Source organism: Trachurus japonicus, chromosome 22, assembly GCF_045865225.1.
Source record: "Trachurus japonicus isolate A0001 chromosome 22, Traja_1.0".
Classification (NCBI taxonomy): Eukaryota; Metazoa; Chordata; class Actinopteri; order Carangiformes; family Carangidae; genus Trachurus; species Trachurus japonicus.
Window position 1 is genome coordinate 30,920,865 of NC_140928.1, and position 22,048 is coordinate 30,942,912.

The 22,048-nt window shown below is 39.4% G+C and overlaps 1 protein-coding gene across 2 annotated transcripts in view; it reads left to right on the forward strand.

Annotated features, from left to right (window-relative positions):
- pals1a (protein associated with LIN7 1, MAGUK p55 family member a) overlaps positions 1 to 20,701 on the forward strand; it is a 46,180-nt gene extending 25,479 nt beyond the window's left edge. The window contains exons 3-18 of one of the 2 annotated variants that reach the window (XM_085766636.1): positions 1,377 to 1,554; positions 2,540 to 2,640; positions 4,107 to 4,214; positions 5,733 to 5,810; positions 8,053 to 8,193; positions 9,083 to 9,244; positions 10,179 to 10,256; positions 10,454 to 10,637; positions 10,744 to 10,815; positions 11,769 to 11,840; positions 14,350 to 14,517; positions 14,624 to 14,713; positions 16,419 to 16,531; positions 18,177 to 18,287; positions 18,408 to 18,584; positions 18,615 to 18,633. In XM_085766636.1, coding sequence (XP_085622762.1) covers positions 1,377 to 1,554; positions 2,540 to 2,640; positions 4,107 to 4,214; positions 5,733 to 5,810; positions 8,053 to 8,193; positions 9,083 to 9,244; positions 10,179 to 10,256; positions 10,454 to 10,637; positions 10,744 to 10,815; positions 11,769 to 11,840; positions 14,350 to 14,517; positions 14,624 to 14,713; positions 16,419 to 16,531; positions 18,177 to 18,287; positions 18,408 to 18,584 — 1,833 coding nt within the window. In that variant the 3' untranslated portion in view covers positions 18,615 to 18,633. Of the gene's footprint in view, positions 1 to 1,376; positions 1,555 to 2,539; positions 2,641 to 4,106; positions 4,215 to 5,732; positions 5,811 to 8,052; positions 8,194 to 9,082; positions 9,245 to 10,178; positions 10,257 to 10,453; positions 10,638 to 10,743; positions 10,816 to 11,768; positions 11,841 to 14,349; positions 14,518 to 14,623; positions 14,714 to 16,418; positions 16,532 to 18,176; positions 18,288 to 18,407 lie in introns of both variants that reach the window. The other variant, XM_085766634.1, reaches the window with a different exon arrangement.
- The last annotated feature ends 1,347 nt before the right edge of the window (positions 20,702 to 22,048 follow it).

The following is a 22,048-nucleotide window of genomic DNA, read 5'->3' on the forward strand; positions in this document are numbered from 1 at the left end:
GGAGGAGACTCGTCAACTAGGAACAACAGGCTTAAGAAGAAGAAGAGGAAGAAGATTTTTTTTACTTTAAAACAAAGAAGGAAAAAAATGGATAAGAATATTCAACAGTAACAAACAGGAAGTGGATTCTCCTGATTTCTTCTGTACCAAGAGAGAAGCAATAACATTTGACTTTTTATTCCCTTGGGCCTGCAGGCTGCAAATCTTTAAATATCACATAATTGGGGCGGCGTATAGCTCCCTATATGCTGAGGCTACAGTCCTCACTGCAGCCGGTCCCGGTTCGAATCCTGAATCTGGTAGCCCTTTGCTACAAGTCATTCCCCCTCTCTCTGCCTCCCCATTCCCTGTCTCTCTCAACTATCCTATCAATTAAAGGCAACCCCCCCCCCAAAAAAATAAAATAAATAAATAAATCACATAATTTCATATTAAAGTGTATAAAATGTTCAGCTTCGTTATAGATTACAACTGGCCAAAATTAAAATGATTTCCATTATGGTGCAGCAGAATCTTGTTCTGGGACAGTGAACAGGAGGAGAAGAGTGTTCCTCCGTCTGTACATGACAAAGACAAGGAGAAACATGAATTTCTCATAATGCTTACCATTTGATTAGATCCCAATCCTCCCTGAATTCCCACTTCTATGTAAAGTAAACTGACCTCATCCATGGGTTGATTACCACCCCCTGCATAGAGGAAAGCTGGAGCCCAGCTCCTCTTTGTGACAATGAAGAATTCCAGCTTCATGAATATAAAAAAAACAGGTTTATATTTGCAAACATTCAGTGCTGGTGCTGTCATGTAGACCGGTGACATCATCCCTGCTACCTCCTGTTCAGTCACTGGCTGCGTCCGAAACCACTCACTCATTCACTATGTAGTCCACTACTGAGTCACCTTAATGAGGAAGGAAATGTGTAATTGCTCCAATTTAGCCAAGTCACTGCAAGGGAATAAGAGCTCACACATGAGGACATTAGCTGGAGGAGCTGACTGAGAGTCAGTTTAAAGGGACAGGACACCCGCTGTATGTTGCCGTGCCTTACTACAAGCCTGTGTGACTTCTGACTGAGTCTGTAGTGACTAGAACAGGTTATTGTTCAGAGCAAGTGAGTGTGTTGACACAGTTGATATCCTGCCCCCTGCACCCTCTGGTTAGAGCACCAGCTGACAATGTACCTGACATGGATAGTCTAAAAGAGCAAATCTGGGCAATAGAGGGTATATGACAAATGGCTTTCAATTCAATCAATCAATACAACTTTATTAATCCTGCCGGGGGCAATTGGTTCCAGCAGCTGATACATGTAATAAAAAAAATACCATAACAATAAAAATCTGTCTTCCTGCCTGTGTGTGTGTGTGTGTACCAGGAGGACCTTCGACGTCGTAGAGAGGAGGAGGGTCGGCAGCTGGACCTGAACGCCTCACTCCGGCTCAGGAAGCTCTCCCAGAATCCCCACATCGGCATCGACAACCCCACATTCCTGGAAGACACATACACACCACAGCAGCCGTCGCTGGGCAGGCAACACTCACATGTACCTCTAGGTAAAACACACACACACACACAGCTAACAGCAGTACAACCGGTCATTTCAGTAAAGACCTCAGAGCAAATCATTTAGAGCTGAAGGTAAAAGAGATGGTGAAGTTTGATTGACACAGATTTGACACAGATTGTGAACACGATCATCCTTTTGGGGAAAATATTTATTTTCAAGACCCAAACCAAAACACTTTTGAATTTGGTTTTTTTTAGAAATAAAGTGCGACGCCAATTTCTTTTGGAAAAAATTATCGCATCCAATCAAGACAAGATAGAAATGCATAACAAAAAATGGGAAAAACTTACTTTTGAGTGAAGGTATACTAAGTAGTTACTGTTAATTTAATTTTAGTAGTTTCACATCCTTTTTTTGTTGTAGTTTTGTTTTTTAGTTTAGTTTAGTTTTATTTTCTTGTGCGTGTATTTATTTTTATTTTTTTTATTGTTCTGTCCTGTTTTGGTCATGTCTTTGTTGTGTTGTTGAGTCTGCTGTGTCTTTTGTCTTCTGTCTGTTTGTTTATTGGTCAGTGTATTGTCGGTTTATACATTGTATAAGCCTGTTCCCATTTAAAAAAAAAAAAAAAAAAAGTTTGATTCAAATTTGAAAAAAAGAGGCACAAAGAGGAGGGAAACAAGAGGGGAGGGTGAAAATAAAGAGATGGAGTCAGGAAGCTGGGAGGGACAGGAATGTGAGTAAGACATGTTCCCTGTCAGGGAGGGAATTCCTGCCGGAGGGAGAGAGGGACATGAGAGGCTCTTGAGGGGACTTAATTAAAATGTAGTCGGGGCGGTGTTGTTTACACACTCACAGAATCACACAAATAGGAACACACAGGAGAAGTAAGGACCTGACTAGGAATGAGACACACATTACTTTGAAGCCAGGATCTGGGATCATATGGAAGAAGATGTGACTGAAACACTTTGACTGTGTCATCTCTGCTGTTTGATTCGGACACTGTGAATGTGTGTGTGCGCTTCTTGCAGAGTTGGAAGAGTTGTTCCTGTCACTGAAGCAGGTCCGGGGCTGTCTGTCCGACCAGCAGAGTCAGAATGACATCGAGCTGGTACTTGCACTACTAAACAAGGTAATATGAAGGGAATTAGATGGAAGGAGCCTTAGGTCAATACATAATTGTGGAATTTTCAATACTTTCTGACCTCCGAGGTAAAAAGAGATTTATAATGGTTTAGCAGTGTCATCACCGCCGTCTGAGCTGGAGTATCCGTGACAACAGGGGCCTTAGCAGATTCCTGCAGCCTGGTGAAGAGGGTGGAGACTACAGTTGGACAATTAGAATATTTTTGAATTGTAGCAAGTGAAAAGCTCCATTTGTTCTAGTATCAGCTTTTATTAAATTGGATGATTTTATTTTATGCAAGAAATAGTAATGATAATTGAGATCTTCTCCTGGTACATTATAGCCCTCTAAATGGTCCTTGTTAAGAGACACAGTTTTAGCTTAGTTTAGTTTTGGTTTGGTTTCTGAGGATTTGTCCTTATTTGTAATAAACAATGACATGAGTTTACACTGTAAATGTTACTAACTACTAACATGAACTAGGGGTGGGCGATATGGCAAAAATATCATATCACGATTTTTTAAAAATGAAGTCACGATTTCGATTTCATCACGATCTTAAATCGAAAAAAGGAAAAATAGAGAATTTAGGCCAAAGAACCTTTCTGAACAGATTTTAATCTAAATAGTTGCAGTTTTGCCAACATGTGCAAACAACAACACTCTGATAAAGTGCACTCTTGCAACATAAAAGGTAGCTTTCAATAAACATGAAAGTAAAATATCAATGAAGACATTACTGTTTGTTTTATTCAACACAGTCATTTTAACAGGATTTTAAGTGTATCAAAACACTAAAATGCTGATTGAAAAGGGTCAAATAAAAATACAAACTAAAGTAACTGTTGTTATCTCTTTTAGCAAACTTTGCAAATGTCCTTTGTGCTTTGCAGCATAGAACTGCAGTTTATAGAATGAGCCCCAGACGATCCTACGATCTCTGCACTTGGGCAGATCGTCTACACGATCTAATATCGCCATATGGCCCACCCCTAACATGAACATATGATCAGATGTTTCACCCCGGTACATAACTGCACAGATGCCACTGTGTTTGGGACCAAAATGTTCTTGAAATGTTGCTGTTGTTTGCACCGCAAACTGTGAAAATAAGTTACACCTGTTAATCCAAACTGTCAGGTCTCTTCTGTCCTAAACCCTCAGTTACTTCAGTCAACATGACTTCAGATTACTTTGTAATAATAATAGCCGTGTTGTGTGTGGATTAGGATTATTATAGTTGACTAAAACTAGCAGTGAAAAAATAATTGAGTAAACTGAAATAAAAATGAAAGTGAGACTTTTTTCAAAAAGGAGAACTAAATAAAAACTCCAATGAACAATGTAAAACTAACTAAAACTAAACTTACCACACTGTATGTGCCTCATTTGTAACTGATCTGATAAATGGTCTCATTAATTACTATGAACTCAAAAAAAAAAAACCTCCTGCTGTTGTTTCTCCCCTTCAGTCTGATTTCCAGTCGGCGCTGAAGATCCATAATGCGGTGGCCACCAGCATGCACCGACCCTCTCCTCCATACCCACACACACACCAGGCACTGCAGCTGGCCGTGGAGGTAACACACACTCATCCAAGTCAGATTTTATTTCATTCTTCATTGCATCATGGTTAACTGACAAAAGGCTACGCACATGCACAAACACACTTACACAAAATATCAGTCCAGGTCAATGAGTGTGTAATAATGGGCTTGGAGACAGAGCAGCTCTGTTCCAGATCAATTAGAGATGAAACACTAGTGCTTAGGGTTCATACACATAAGCACACACACAAACACACTCTTGACAATTTTTGCATATACACAACCATTCTTATCATCCAAAGTGCTTTATTTTTTGATACTTTATCTTTAAACCCAAACAGTTTGACCGGGCAACATAAAGGATCAAACCCTGTAGAGTTTCAGCATTTTAACGACCACAGTTCAAGTGAAGCTAATAAATAAGTTTCCAGTTCTATCAGGGCTGCAATTATATTCCTGCTGCAGCGCTGAGTTGGCTAGCTGCTGGAGCTATTCATGGCTCATTTCAGTGGAATCTCATTAAAGACCAACACGTTATTTGTGCTTTGTGTTGGCCTCCCCTCTCTCAGCTGTGGTTCACACTGTACTCCTAGAAGCATTTCCCTTTGTCTTTGTGAAAGAAGTGGAAACAAAATAATAGAAATAGCTGAAACAGTGGACAAGAGAAGAACTCAAAACCACCTTTAGTTGAAGTCCAGCTCATTTCGTTAGTCTTGCATTTTGTTTTAGAGTCTAAACTTTAGACCATGGTCAGATTGAAAGACACCTGGGTTTCACAGCATGCAGAGGGGCACTACATTTTCCAGCTTCACCTCTGTTTAATAAGGTACATTTTCATACTACAAAATTATTAAAGGGATAGTTCACCCAAAATTCAAATTTCACTCATTACCTACTCACCCTCATGTCGACTAAGGGCAGAAGTTTCAGAGTCCTCTGAGTTACAGCGGGGCTCCGTGCAGCAGTGCATGTCCATATGACGGTTGCGAACGGGGCTCACTTTTCTTCGTCCAAAAAGACACACCAAAAAACATCCAAATACCTCCATAGTGCTCGTCTGTAATGTCCCTCTTGTATTGAAGCCCCGACATGAGAAATTGTTCCGAAAAAAATTAAATAAGTCTATATCTTAAGCTTGTTTGTAGCTGAAGCTCCCAGTGTTGCTCTGCCAGAATCTTGCGCGATTTGCGAAGCCGTGAACTGGGTGTCGATGCAAATCGCGCAAGATTACGGCAGAGCAACACTGGGAGTTTCCGCTACAAATGAATGAAATTTGAATTTTGGGTGAACTATCCCTTTAAATGTTTCAAAACACATCCATCTAAGCTGAGATATTTCTAATATTTCATAAGATTTACCTTGTCTCTTTGCCAGCAGTATTTTAACAGTTCTTTTCCTTCCTTTCCTGCTTGCGTAACTCCTCCAGTACTATACGTACAAGAACTGAACTATGTTAAGGAACAGTTTAGTTGCAGATGCTACAGAAATAATGTACGGTGTATTAGCTGTGGTGATGATACTGATATTCTGTGTTGTTGCCCTGGTTTTCAGGTCAGGAATCTCATCCAGTCAAGTCAGAACAAAGAGGGACTTGAACTCCACAGCCTACTGTCAGACACACACATCCAGGTACTGACACACACACACTTTCAAAGTTGTATTAGCAAGTAAAAATGATATCCACAAGTGGAGAGAACACCTTTGTTCTCAACAGAGAGAAGCAGCTGAACTGTACTTTATGCTAATTATGTGAATGAAATGAAAACCAGTTACTGTGGTCTCTGTCACAACAGGCTTTTGGTAACGTTGCCCTTTAGGTGTGAGATAAAAGTGATAGTCAAAATCATCTGCAATGTGCCGATGGCAACCTCTCACCTCCTGCTCACTTTTTCTGTTCATAATGCCACCACAGGGTTTCTATGGATCCACGTTTATAAAGCATTTGCACGTAATTATGATGCCAACTATTGTGCTTCTGACTCACTTCAGTGCTGCAAATTGAGCAAAGGCTGCTCAAAACTGATGTTAATGAACGTATCAAACAACATGGCACCTCAGCTTTTAGTTAATACTCTCACAGAACCCATGTACTAAATCTGCTGAGATTCTGTTTGTTATTTATGGCACCCCCTAGAGGTCAAGCTTAAACTGCTTCAGTAGACCTTCTCCACTTATTATTATTGAACACCTTTTTGATGAGTTATGGGCAATATTCAGGGCTGTACGTTAACTTTTTCAGCGCATAGCACTAGTGCTACAGAGGCTGACAGTTTTTTAGCACAGGACCAGCAAGTGTAATTCATAATGTAATACAATTATAGAATAAGAACTCGAAATGTTTTCAGATACAGAAGAAGCATCTTTAAACATCACTTTAAACATCGTTGTTTAAAGTGACTTAAGCATCACTTTAAACAACTCATTTTTACATAACAGGCGTGACATATTTACTAGGGGTGGAACGGTTCACAAAATCCACGGTTCAGTTCGGTTCACGGTTTTGTGGTCGCGGTTTTTGGTTCGGTTCGGTTCGGTATACGTTGATCATTGGGAAAATCAATCATGTCTTCAGTTAAAACTTAGTTAAAATGAGGCAGTCTGACATCTGATCCATCATTGTGACAGTCTGAGGTTAAAAGTAGGTGAGAATCTGGCTGCAAGAGAGGAGACATTAATAATTCCAACATGATTTTAATTTATTGGGCAAAGAAAGTTATCTAACAAATGCTAAGAACAATTAGTTAATCACTGAAATATCTATATTAATTGTGGTACAAAAAATATATCTTATAAAATATAAAAAGCAAAAATGTCTCTTATGCTCTGCCCCTTGAATTAGTGCATACAAAATAATTTAACTTTAGCCTACTACTTTTACAACCACATTAGTTACCAGCAACATAAAGTGAAACAGAGGCAGAGGTGTCCTGCCACAGTCTCGTTTGGGCTCTCACCGACATATATGTCGCACTGTACAGCCCTGATATTTGATTCAATAAAGACATTTTGGTAGATGGCAGCTATGGTTCATTTACTGATCATACTCATGTACAATAGAATTTTGTATCCAGTCAAGGCTGTATAAAAAGTTAAAGGGATAGTTCAACATATTGGCAAATTCACCCATTGCCATAATCCCTATAGTAGGTTTTTAATTGTTGGAGCATGTTGTTTTGAGATCCGCGGGGCAGAGACGTGAGCTGCTCAGGTAACGGTATACAGTAGTCCCCTGTCCTTCATCAAACTCATCAAATACACAATCCAACAACTCCAAAATGCTCAGGTGGACAAGTTGTGACCTGCACATTCACCACGCTATGAAATAGTCATCATGTAACATTACGACACATGAAGCAAATACTCAGAACTACTTTGCTACTACTACTACTACTTGTTAAATCACTCCGTGTCTGTAATGTAGTTCCAGCTACGCATTTGCCTCAAAAACAACTCTGTCTTTTAACAATACATGATTATCTCATAGCGTAGCGTGAATGTGCAGGTCACAACTTGTCCATGAGAGTGTTTTGGAGTTGTTGGATTGTGTATTTGATGAGTTTGATGAAAGACAGGGGGATTACTGTATACCGTTACCTGCTCGCAGCTCGCGTCTCTGCCCCACAGATCTCAAAACAGCTTGCACCCACAATTAAAAGTAATGAACCTACTCCTATGACTATAGGGATTGTGGCAATGGAAGTGAATTTGCCAAAATGTTGAACTATCCCTTTAAAAGGTTCTTTTCATTCATTGGAATTTGAGCAAATCTTGCCGAAACATAACAATGAACCCCGCTATGACCTGCAGTGATCCTCACTGATTCAGTCCTGTTGCTGAGTGTGTGTTGTGTGTGTGTGTGTGTGTGTTTCAGTCATTACTCCTGGCACATGACAGCATAGCAGAAAGGGAAATGGAGCCTGAACCTCTGCCTGCCCAAGGAGAAACCCTGACCCAGTGGGGAGGCGAGACCGTCAAGATAGTTCGGATAGAGAAGGCCCAGGATATCCCACTGGTGAGACACATTTACATTCACTGAAAATCAAGGCGAAGGCAGCTGGACCGAGAGCTAACCTGCCGCCACACTTTTAGTTTAGCTTGTGTTCCACCAGCTCTTAAAGCAAACATGGTGGATAGCAAGACTGCATTTGTGAATCACGTTATTTATAGCATTTTATCTCTCCATTGAGGGTACTGTAGGAACCAGGCTTTAACAAGAGGAAAATACATTAAATTAAAGTAGATGTGTATTTTGTGCTTTGCTGCATTCATTCTGATGTGTTATCTCTCTTAGCCGTCTTTTAATTGCTCTCTGCAGTATTCAAAGAATAGCACACAAACCCATTTGGATGATTGGCTATAGGAAATAGCAGTCATTTGTAAACTACACCAGACATCCATCTACTGTGAGTCTGGTCATATTGTAGTCTGGAGGGACATCCATCCACTACTACAGGGTTAATGTATTTGAAACTCTTTTTGTTAAAGGGGTAGTTCAACATTCTGGCAAATTTGCCTATTGCCATAATCCCTATAGTCATAAGAGTAGGTTCATTACCTTTAATGTCCATTATTATTTCATAGTTTTTCTGTTCTCTATTGTAGTGTAAAAGTATATAACTACTGATTATCTTCAATAAACTCATAGCCTTCTGTTTATTGTTCAATGCAACAGCTCAGTAAGCGAGGAAGGACGACGCTGTGCAATTTCTAAAGAAAACATTTAAATTTGTTCTGACAGAGGTCAATGAGAAAGGTGTTGTGATGGACTACAGGTCATTATCCTCAGTCATATCAACAACACTGGTTCCTCTCAGGCTTTGATGATGCCTCTACGACTAACACTCAGAGCAGATGTCACTAATTCAAATATTTGTGTGTGTGTGTGTGTGTGTGTTGTGCAGGGAGCCACTGTTCGTAATGAAATGGACAGTGTGGTGATCAGCCGTATTGTTCGAGGAGGAGCGGCTGAGAGAAGTGGACTTCTGTCAGAGGGAGATGAAATCTTGGAGATAAATGGCATCGAGATCAGAGGGAAAGATGTCAACCAAGTCTTTGACATTCTGGTGAGTATATTCTTATCTCCAAATATTCAACACAGCTCTTCGTTGCAGATTATTCTACTGTCGGTTTCACAGCTCATGTTACAATTACCTAGAAACTGTGGTCATTTTAGAGTATTTTACCCTCCAACATTTAGACTGTTGCTCCTCCCACTGATCTGATGCTGGCTGATGAGAGTAATCTGATGCTTTGGCTGTGGCTGAAAAGTGTGGGGGGGAAACAACTCTGTTCCTCACCACTGTTCCACAGCTTGGATGGAAACGAAAGATGAAGGAGAATTCAGAAAGACACCAGAGAGGATCCAACTGCCGTACACAGGATTTTCTTTTTTAAATTAATAATTTTATTTCTAAAACATGTGAAACACTTCTTTCCCAAACATATACACAAAGCAAACATGGAAACATGTTCGGTAGACCTGTCTAAATCATCTTTGTGATTTTTTGTAAATGGTAGATTTATTGAAACAACATTTGTGGATATAGTATTTGGTTATGTTTATGTGACAGTGTTAATCATCAATTCAATATAGTTGTTCTTTATGATGACCCTTCTTTAGAGATTTGGCATTCAGCCAGTCATGCGAGAACTTCCATAAGGCTTCCATTGATGGTCCTGGGTTTAGCTAGTATCTTGTGTTTATTTAAATGTTCTTGTGGTAAGAGAATTGTGGGATTAGATGGTATTTCTCATTTCTCCTAGTTGTAAAGCAAGTGTTTCCTATGCTAAAGGAGATAAGATAGGAAGCACTTAGAGGACTTGACCAGCTCTGATAACGGCTGCTCATGATTAACTTCACCTCTTAAGCAAAGGATGTTTCCCACACAGACCCTGAGTACAACAACCGTTTAAAATACACAACAGTTACAGTTTAGATGATGAAGACAAGCTGATGAATAACAAGTGCATGTCTCTGTGTGTATGTGTGTGTTTCAGGCGGACATGCATGGCCTGTTGACGTTTGTGCTGATTCCCAGTATTCAGACCAAACCTCCTCCTGTCAAAGAGACTGTGGTGAGTGATGGGAAACATTCATGTTTGGTCTGGAAGAAGAAAATGAGTTTCTTTGCCTTCACCAAACTAATAGAAATAATTGGCTTTTATCGATAAACGGTTATTAAAAAAAAAACCCTGGCCCGTAATTACTGTTGGAAATGTCTCAGCAGCCCACGGTCTTGTTGTCTCATGTCTCTCTCCTTTCTGTCGCCCAGGTTCATGTGAAGGCTCATTTTGACTACGACCCCTCAGATGACCCTTACGTGCCGTGCAGAGAGCTGGGCCTGTCCTTCCAGAAGGGAGACATCCTCCACATCATCAGTCAGTCAGACCCCAACTGGTGGCAGGCTTACAGGGATGGAGATGAGGACAACCAGCCGTTAGCTGGACTGGTACCAGGTATGTGTGTGGCTGGGATCTGTGGCTGCTGTTTCTGGTGGAGCATGTGAAGAATACTTAGTCAGACAGACTCTTGTGGGTATATATTCTCTCGTTTTTTCCACAGGCAAGAGTTTTCAGCAGCAGAGAGAAGCCATGAAACAGACCATAGAAGAAGACAAGGAACCTGAGAAGCCTGGTCAGTTTCTCCACCATATAACCGCATCACACTGAATAACCATTCTACGGTTCTCTTAAGTTTTATCAACGTTTTATTATAATTATACACCAAAAGGATTACTTAGCACCAACAAATCCACTCTTCATCAGTACCAAAACATTGAAATTCGAAGACCTGGTTAATTTAAACACTGCCGTAATAACTTATAAAGCAATAAACAACCTACTTCCACCCTACATACAAAAGCTGTTCTCAACTAGAGAGTCTCAGTATGACCTCAGGGGGACCTGCATTTTAAACAAACCAAAAGCAAGGACAAACTCTAAAGCCAAATGCATTTCTGTTATTGGAGTAAAATTATGGAATAGCCTTGACAATGAACTAAAATCATGTACAACTATTACCCAATTTAAAAGAATGTTTAAAATCAATGCATTGAATAAATATTTAACACTAACATAAAGTAAGAAAATTATTATTACTAAATGGAGGTTCTGTTTGTTTCGTTTTGATACTGTTCACCTTACTTACTCTCTTCGAGTGTAATTTTCCTACAAATTTTGTTTTGTTATTGTAAATTTTCTTCCTGTGAACACGGTAGGCATTAATAAGCTTTGCTTCTGCCTTTGCCCTTTCGCCCATATTGATTATGAAATTTTGACTTGTTTGTGTATGTTAATGTTTTGTGGAATGGACGAATAAATCAATCAATCAATCAATCAACGTAGTACATTGCTCGTAGTTGCCCAACACCCCCAATAACCTCAGTTTGTGGTATCATCGTGTCAGAACATTTATTGGCAGAGTTTGTAGTAGTTTTCACCCAAAGTTCACACTTAAATCCAAACAAGACGAGAATGAAAACCAGAGTTTAAATCAGAGATTTAAATTTTGTAATTTGTTTGTAAAGTAAGCCCTGCATCTCAAAGCAGAGTGAGTTCTAATGTGTTTGTTTGTTTGTTTGTTTCTAGGAAAGCTGTGGTGTGCGAAGAAAAACAAGAGGAAGAGAAAGAAGCTGCTGTACAACACTCACAGGAATGATGGTACGATGGTGACCTGGTGACATCATATTGACTTGCCAATGACATCATATAAAATTGACACCTTTCACTAGTTCAGTGTGTAGGCTCAGTCTGAATAAGACACAGATGTGAGAATACTTTTCTATTTTTAGCAACCACATGTGGAAGCTACGTTGCATTTAAGTGTGATGGACGGCCAGCTGCGTGAACAGATACCAAATGTTTGATCCTTATTTGGCAAAATATTTGTTCAAAAAGCCATAAACTCTATTTTTTTCTCACATTAGGGTAAGTGTACCTATTAAGCCCATGTACCATATAAGCCCACTTGTGACTTCTGAGTCAAAAAAAAAAAAAACTACATCACCATTTTTGCTGGTTCATGGTTCTTCCAATGAAGCAGCTTGTTACATAAATTATACTTTTTATTCCAAGCAAATCAGATTTGTCAATCTTGAGTTATCGAAGCATATGTGTGACATGTGCCTGCTGCTCCCGAAGAAGTTGCAAAAAAACTTCAGTGATTTTGATGCCCTGAAAAAACAATATTTATTCCATATTTCTACTCCGACTTTAGCTAAGTACTCATTTGTTACCAAAATTTAAGAGATTAGTGCTTTAAATAAAACATGTGTTAGAATTTTACTAGAATTAGAAATAGTTTTTCTTTCGAATTCAAAATATGCATTTTAGCATGCTAGCAAACAGCCCACATGCTGCATCTATGCAGCCACTGCATAGCATTGTTCATTGCCATGACATAAAGCATGATAAACATGGATAGTTTACATTTTTGTATGCAGAATATCTTATTATATTGTTAAATTGATAATACATATGAATATTTATCTTTATTTATTTTTTGATTAACATTTTTACCAAGTGGGCTTAAAGGGGACAGTAGCAAAAAAATCACACCATTTAGGGCAGATGTAAATGAGTATAGCTAATTACTTAAATACATGATCAATTAATACTTTTCATGTTATGTTAGTGCAGCTTATATAGATTCATGTCATGTAGTTTTTTTTAAATGTCATGTGTGTAGAATAAAAATATTCTGATTTTTAACCAATAATTCACTGATGTTCCCTTTAAGCCCACCTGCTCCCATTAAGCCCACTGGCTGTGTTTCAATGGAGAGTTTCTTCCTTTCGACTTTTGAACCATTTTCCTGCCTAAGTTTGACCTCACCTAATCAATCAGCTTCATAATTCAGATAATTAAATACCCAAATTTAAATATTAGTGATATTGCATCGGCCAATTCATTCATTTTATTAATTGTTTCTATTTAAGCTGTGGTTTTATGTTTAAAAAGTTATTTGTTTAGTTGTAAATACTGAAATTGATTCATTTATTATCCTTAAAATAGTATTGAACCAGGAAACTGTCTTTCTCTCAGTCATTGGGTCCTCAGAAATCTAGATAAAAACACTTTCAACCAGCTGGCTGGACCAGAAAATTTGGCCAAATGTAAATGCCAATTGTATAATGTAGGATAGAGATACAGACAAAATGACAACAGATATTGAAAGCATAAGTACTGAAGAGTAATTTCCATTCTAATTTTTATTTTGTTCATGAATAGTTTTTTGGCTACATTCCAAAGAAGACATGTTGTAAGTTTAGCTTTTTCTGTGTTGACAACACAGCAAATAGGCCGATCATGCCTATTTCAAATGCCGTTTACAGGGCCAAGAAGAGGAGTGGAGACAAAATGAAAATAGCTATTGAGAGCTAAGAGATTACATATTTTAATAGAATAACTTTGGATTTTTAAGATTTTTAAATATATATATGTATTTATCAACAAATCATGAAGTGGGCTTATTTGGAACACCCATGGGCTTAAAGGGTACATTAAGTACCCATTAAGCCCATGCCAGATTTTTGGTATATTTTGACAAATTAAACAATAAAAACATTAAAAATTGGTATAAATGAATGATTGACACTTCAAATTAGACATTAGACTATCATTTGAACTAAAATGTTTTCACTTAAATTGGGGTGGTATATATTAAAAATGGCTGAAAAGCAGATTTGGTGGGCTTAATAGGTACACTTACCCTAAATGTTGAAAAGCTTCTAAATGACCAAGATGCAATTAACTTAGTGAGTGTTTGTAAGTGTACGTAGGAATACACTGTTTGTCCAGGATGTGTGAATTGTGTTTTCAGGAAGAGGATGGTGTGCCACTGGTTCTCACACTGTGGCCTGGTTAAACTTTTTTCTTTAATTTGTTTATTTTTGCAGGGACGGTGCACATCAGTCGACATTTCTGTAAATGTGCCAGGATTAGCTAAGTAGCTAGTTTTCAAATGTATAGTCCCTGGGCAAGATGTTAACTGCCAGCCTGTAACAAAACAAGATTAAATACATTACATTTAATACTGTATACATTATACATCCCTAAAATAACATCTAATGTACAGTAAGTGTGTAGCACAAAGAGTTTGGATTAAGTGTATGTTGTAATATACATCACATTCTTTCTCTAATTCATTCCCCTCTCTCCATTGGTCCAGATCTTGATAATGATGAGATTCTCACCTATGAGGAGATGGCTCTGTACCACCAGCCTGCCAATAGGAAGCGGCCAATTGCCCTGATTGGTCCAACCAGCTGCGGACAAGGAGAACTTAGGCAGCGACTCCTCAACAACCAACCAGAACGGTTCGCTGGAGCTGTACCTCGTAAGACTTACTCACACACACACATACACACATAGACACACACATACGTATATATATTCTCTTCCATTTGTTTGAGATTTAACAAACTGTTTTCTGTGTGTTGAAGACACCACACGGAGCCGTCGTGAAGGTGAGCTGAGTGGTCGAGACTACCACTTTGTGTCCCGTCAGACCTTTGAGGCCGAGCTGGCAGCTGGTAAGATCTGATGGCTTGGCTTCAGTCAGTGTCAGGGGTTTCCTGTAGAAGTCTTATCATGATAACCAAACCTTACGTACAGTAGGTAAATGATGAGATGTTGCAACTCGGCAGCTCATCTGAATGAGAGCAGATCAGTAGCCAATATCTACTGAGGAAACACATTCAGTTGTCCAACCTCAGACTCAGCCCATCATCATCCCCGTTCACCTGGGATGGATTGTAAAACCAGGCCTGAACATTTGACATCACTGAGACCACATTCAGAGGTGGTCTGGACCGCATGAGGCCACATACCTTCAGCTGTGTGAATATGAACGTGTCCTCACCACATGTCACAGTCTCTTTAGTCCCATAGTTTCATCTCAAATGAAAAATATTTTACTCTTTCAAATGGATAAAAACCCAGCCTTCCTCACACACACAGACACAAACATATTTACAATGGACCTGTCTGTCTATTGACTAAAAAAGCAACACATGCCAGTTTATTTGCATATGAAGCAGGAAGTACGATCCACGTTGTGTCTGCAGAGGCAGTGAAGCAGAAGACCTGGATTTAAACAAAACTGAACACATGTGTTTTATGAGGAGAGAAATAGTTTTAGGAGAAAAGATGTCCGCACACTGCTGTTGTTGCTCCCAAAAGGATACATACAACGTCTGGCCCCACACCGGGTCTTCTTCAGGTCTTAAAGCAGAAGTAAGCGATATTTTTGTGTTAATATAAGTCTTAAATAGTTATATCTTCCCACAGCAATCACTTACATAGAGTGTTTGGACCGAAACACGGGTCTGTCAGTCACTCTGCTCTGCTCTGAGCCGAGGAGAAAACTTTTCTCGTATTCTTCAAGTTTTATCCAATGAGGAGAGAGAACGGCATGAAGGGCTGTGTGTGCAGCCAAGGGATGCGCGTGAATGTGGTGACGTAGGGACGAGGACCAATAGATCCATGACGAGGGCGGGGGCTGCTAACTCCATCGGCCGACAAGAAGTTATGGTGCGTTCAAGGCAACCCGTAACTCGTGTTTTTCCGACCTGTGAAGTTGTACCAGTTCGATCTGGTGCGAGTTCACGGGTCGGAAGTTACGAGTGGCCGTTATAGTGACTTTCACAGGTAAAACAGGTCGGAGAAACACGAGTTGCGGGTTGCCTGGAACGCTACAAAGTCGTAAGTCGTGACTTGAAGCTGTAATTTACGGTTTCAAAAGCCTGCCTGGAACGCAGCATTAGCCAAAACGACCGGATCGCTTACTTCTGCTTTAACACGTGTTAGGGGTGGGGTATATAAATAGAGTAGGGAAATGGGCAGGTATCATCAGAGCTCATGAAAGAAATAGTTTTTCCATGTTGGTACGGCCAATCCATTTTGGTGACAAACACGAGTGTAAGCATAAACTTAAGTTTGTTTACATGACTAATCCAGAGGGCTTGCTGTTGGTTTCTTCAGTTGTTGTTAGTTTAACATTCACTGGCAGACATAATTGTTTAATTTCCTGTTAGTGTAAAACATACACTATTTGTCATACACTTGCCTGACTAATTCTGAATAAAATAACCCAGTAATAACATGTCCAACTAAGACACATGATGACTTTGCCAGAGACCCATCAGACCGCTTCCTGCTCTGGTCCACAGCTCCACACTCCAAATACAAGTTAACACTCTGTGATCAACAACATTATGGCTTGTGTGCTTCTCCCAGGAAAGCTGATAGAGTCTGGTGAGTTTGAGAAGAACCTGTACGGGACCAGTACAGACTCAGTGAGACAGGTCATCAACACTGGAAAAATCTGTGTGCTCTGTCTGCACACACAGGTTAGTAAACACACACACTCACACACACACACACGCGCTCACAAAGACAGAGCAGGGTTGTGTAGTGACATGAGAGAAAGTCAAAGTAGTATTATCAGTTCAAGACTCGACTATTGTAATGCATTGTATGTTGGCCTCAGCCAGTCTTTAATCTCGCGTCTTCAACTCGTCCAGAACGCTGCTGCACGATTTTTAACAGGCACATCCAGGCGGGAACATATTACCCCTGTGCTGTCGTCTCTCCACTGGCTTCCTGTTTGTTTTAGAATTGATTTTAAACTTTTATTGTTTGTTTTTTATGCCATCAACGGCCTGGCTCCCTCCTACCTGTCAGAGATTTTAACTATCCGCGATCATGGCAGGGCCCTCCGTTCTTCCGGCCAGCTTCTGTTAGAGGTCCCAAGCTCTAGATACAAACAGTGGGGCGATCGTTCGTTTGCTGTTGCAGCTCCCAGGCTGTGGAACAGACTGCCACCCGACATTCGCACCATTACTGACCTCAGCCTTTTTAAAGCGGAACTATGCAGGATTTGGGCTGTAATTATTGTGGCTCAGAGTCACTGTGATGGTTGAGTGACCTGTTATGAAGTGAATGGGGTCTAGGCCAATGCGCTCACCCCCCCCACTGGCTGAAAACCGCACTTGCAAGATCAGTCGTCCGTCTCGGTGTTACAAATCTCGTCAATGGATAGAAGTATCGCGAGAAACTGCCTTACGGCAGTACGAGATAAGAACGCACATGACGTCATGCATGTCACGAATCGTGATTGGTTTGAGTTCGGAAAGTCGGAGGAAACCATGGAAACATGAAATGTTTACTGATGAAGTTCAGCTTGTGGCTAACGGGGAGCTAATGCTAACACAGATACACACACCATGGGTCTTTATAAGATAATGTAATACATCATGACACACACACACACCTTCGCGTTTTGGAACCTTTATTCCTGTGTGTGTATGTCTGTGTCTTTGTGTCTTTGTGCCTTTGTGCCTGTGTGTGGCTGTATTAGCGTTAGCTCCGTGTTAGCGTTAGCTCCGTGTTAGCATAGCGTTAGCGTTAGCTCGGTGTTAGCAGGGCTTAGCAAACAGCAGTAAACACAAGCACGTGTAGGGGGGGGTGGAGGAGGTGGCGGCGGCGAGTTTTTTTTTTTTTACGACAGTGACATGTGCCTCCCAGAACTGTGGGGGAGCTCCGGAGAGGGAAAAAAAGAGAAACCAACGAAGGAGCGAGCTATTTCCGGCCGACTTGCATTGTTCTGCTTTAAATCGAAGCTAAAGACGCACTTTTTTAGATTAGCATTTAACTCTGACTAGGGAAGTCCTGCTCTTAAGTGTACTTATTTTTTCCTGTTTTTATTCTACTGTATGCACTTTTAGAGGGCTTTTAACACCCTGCAGCACTAGTAGCACTTTCTTGTGTCTTCTTGCAGCACTGTGGCACTTTCCTGGGTTTTTATGTATTGTTTTTATGTATTATTTTTATGTATTATTTTATTGCCTTGATGTAAAGCACTTTGGGTACCGTCTGGCTACTGTAAAGTGCTATACAAATAAATTTTGATTGATTGATAGTTTGAACTCATAGTCAGATGTTGTCGTTTGAATCCGTGTGTGTGTGTGTGTGTGTTTGTGTGTGTGTGTGTAGGCTCTAAAGGTCCTGAGGAGTTCAGACTTGAAGCCTTACATCATCTTCATAGCTCCACCCTCCCAGGAAAGACTGCGAGCCCTATTGGCTAAAGAGAACAAGAATCCCAAGGTTCCTGCCCGACCGTCTGTTTACACTTGGTCAATGTTAAATACCACTGGTGTTTACACTGTTTGCCTCACTAAATACATGTTTGTGTGTGTGTGTGTGTGTGTGTGTGTGTGTGTACAGCCTGAGGAGCTGCGAGACATCATAGAGAAGGCCCGGGAGATGGAGCAGAGCTGCGGCCACTTGTTTGATGCCGTCATCGTCAACACAGACCAGGACAAAGCCTACAACGAGCTGCTACGACTCATCAACAAACTGGACACTGAACCTCAGTGGGTGCCCTGCTCCTGGCTGCGCTGAGAAAACACACACACACACACACACACACACACACACACACAATAACATATAACACACAGAGTAGACACACACAGCCCACAGAGCCCGTCTCTACAGATGTTAACAAACTAGACCCGGAAACACTTGTGTGGTTTTTACACAGTGTGCTGTGGTGAGGGACATGACAGAATATTAGGGTTGATGTTAGGGAAAAGCTAATGATTTTGAGAATAAAGTTGCAATATAATAAGAATCAAGTTCAAATGTAATGAGCCAAATATTGCAAAATGACTTTTAAATTCTACAGGAGAGGGTCATAAAATAAAAGGCACTTCTTTTGCCATAACATCATGTGATCAAGTATCCCAAAATGATGTAGTCAAACTATTACATTAAATAGCACACAACACACAATACCGTAATTTAATACAAAAGCTGCATTAAAATCAAATGTTCGTATAAATTGACATTTGAAAAGGATAAAATGATAGACATTTGAGAAAAAGGCTGTAATTTCATTAAAAGAATGTCATATTTCAAGACATGATATATTACAAGGAAAATATTATCTTGAGAACTGGATGTGGTGATATTGTGTAGATAAATTGTGTGAGCATGTTTTAGCATTTACAGTGTACTCCTTTCCCACGACCAGTAATGGTTTTATAGTCTGAGTTAGCAACACATGAGCAGAACATTAACTCTTCACTCCAACCGTTGTGTTCATTTCATTTCAATAACACCTGTGATATAAAGATACTTATTAATCATGCACATTCGCTCAATTTACAGGTCAAAGCAGACAAACTGACCTCAGTGGTTTAATAATTCTCAGCATCAAGATAAATGTCTCTTGCTTCTCCAACTTCATCAACTGTATTGCTTAAATTTCTCAAAACATTGCATAAGCTTTTTATAGTAAAATGAGGAGTCTCTCATATTATTAAGTTTTACCAGAAAATGTTACCAATCCCTCACTGCTTTACTCACAAAATAACATACTTGTGATTGTGAAACTGGAGCATACCTCTTCAACTGTAATCATGACACAGCATTTATTTGATTCCAGAATACAACAGCTTTTTTTTGTGTAATTTGACTTAACCTTCTACTTAAATTGACTTCATTCTTGTACTTTACAGTCTCTCATAAAACTCTGACTTAATTCTCTTTGTCTTTAATCACAATGTAAGATTTGATCTTTAAAATCACCTTTTCTACTATGATTTAATTCACAGAATTCTATTATCATAAAACCCTGACTTGATTTCTAAAATAGCCTTTTCTCAGAAATTACAACTTGACATTGAAACACTTGGACGTTTAACTTAATTCTCATAACATTATGACATTTTCTCTTAACATTGGCCCTAATACTTGTTTTATAGAGTAGATACTCTGCACACAATCAACATCCTCTAGAATGTATAGACCTGGTGGCACTGGTAATTAGAAATACAGAGCTTGTAAACATTTGTGTATTGACCGTCCTGAAAGGGAGGAAATCCTCAACAAACTGATGTTGGATGGTGCTGAACTGATCCATGATGTTTTTATTCAGCAGATGTTTTTATGACAGACCTCTGTCGTCATCATCACAGTACCTTATATACCGAGAAGTCTTTTCTGGTTGTTGTTTTATCTTTAAGAGTTGTTCTTTCATAGAGTACTCAGATTTTTGTTCATTGTCATTATTTTTTCCTTTGAGAGTTGTTTATTCCCAGAGATGCTGGGCCTCTTATTTGATGCATCTTTGCCTTTTTCCTGTGATCATTTAAATTATGATGCCCAAATCATTTGAACTTTGACAGTGCCGAGGATCAGTGTAAACATTTGATTTTCAACTCAAGCTTCTTGCACACAGACACAAACACAAATATTTAGTACAACTTTAAATAAACACTGAGCCACCACATGTATTGCTATGAAGAACACTCACACATGTCCCGTTTGGACACACTGCGACAGTGCATTAGCTTCTGACTTTCCCCTGCACTGGGGGGGCTGGAGCCCTCTGGACCTTGTCTGACTGACCTATGGACTGACTTACTGACTGACTGGTTGAACGGCTGGTTTCTATCGAGCTCTCCTGTGCACATGATTGCAATAAACACTAAAATAAAGGACACAGCACTTGATATCTCTTTCTACTGGCTGACTGTTTTATTTTCTGCCTGTTTTTTCTGACTGACCAATCACAGATTACCTGGTCAACTGACTCTTTATGTCCTGTCTGATCACATTTAATTAGTCCTCTGAGCCTGAGCCCTGAGGGGCGAGTGGGTGAAGGAAAGTTGTAGTTTTTAGGTGTGTTCCCGAGCGACCCATGATGCTGAATTTAATGTATATTTAGTGTGTGCGTTCATGAGTGTCTTTGTATGTTTGTATGTGAAAAGGCGTGTGTGTGTGTGGGCGCATGGGTGTGTGAATGCTCATGCCTGTCTTTGAAGACAGTTAAGTATTATTATGACCTGAAGTAGACCTGACACAATATCACTGTTATCACTGTGTAGACCTTATATATATATATATATATATATATATACATATAAATATACTGTATATATATATATATATGTAATGCTAAAAATAGAAGTCCAGAATGCACCAATAAAATTGCAGGTTTCACCCCTTTGCCTCCCTGCCATTGGTCCAGGAGGAAGAGGGGGGCAGGGAAATGAACTGTATTGAATGTAAAGTTAATTGATACCAGTTCCTGTGTATCAGACATCACATCTTCCTGACAAAAATCTGCTTTTTGTATGAATATTCACAATGAATAAACAATAGATGATTGATATAAAATGACTGACCTCAATGGTTTTATTTATGGTTTCTTCAAATGCATTTCTGAACATTTTTTCCCCCCAAGAAAATAGTTCAGACAGAAAATTACTAACATTAGCAACAAACAAAATAGTTGGAGCCTTGTATAAATACTACTTAAAGCCAAACATATGAGGGAAAACGTTGCAGGTTTTCAACTGAGTCTAAATAAGTGAAAAAAGAAAAGTTTCAAGATTTAAGTCACATAATTGCATCAAAGACATTTTTGTTTAAGGAAGACTCTGAGCTGTGGTTGAATGCAAAAATGTGTGAAGTATACTGAAGATGGCAAGATGTATTGAGGCCACGTTGCTTTTAATTGGAATGGAGCACTCCAGTATCAGGGCTGGAAAATAAAAACTATAAACGGAGGAGATGAAAATGTATGTTCAGTGACAAATGGAGTGATTAATTAGATTAATTAGAAAGTGACCACAATGTAGTTGTGAAATGTTGAAGTGTTTAATAATGACTAGTGTTATTAACAGTGATATCCAGTGTTGGGAACGTTACTTTTAAAAAGTAATTAGTTATAGTTACTAATTACTTCTCCCAAAAAGTAACTGAGTTAGTAACTCCACTACTTCACTATAATAGTAACTAGTTACCAGGGAAAGTAACGTTAACGCGTTACTTTTTCTTTCTTTTTTTAAAGTTTA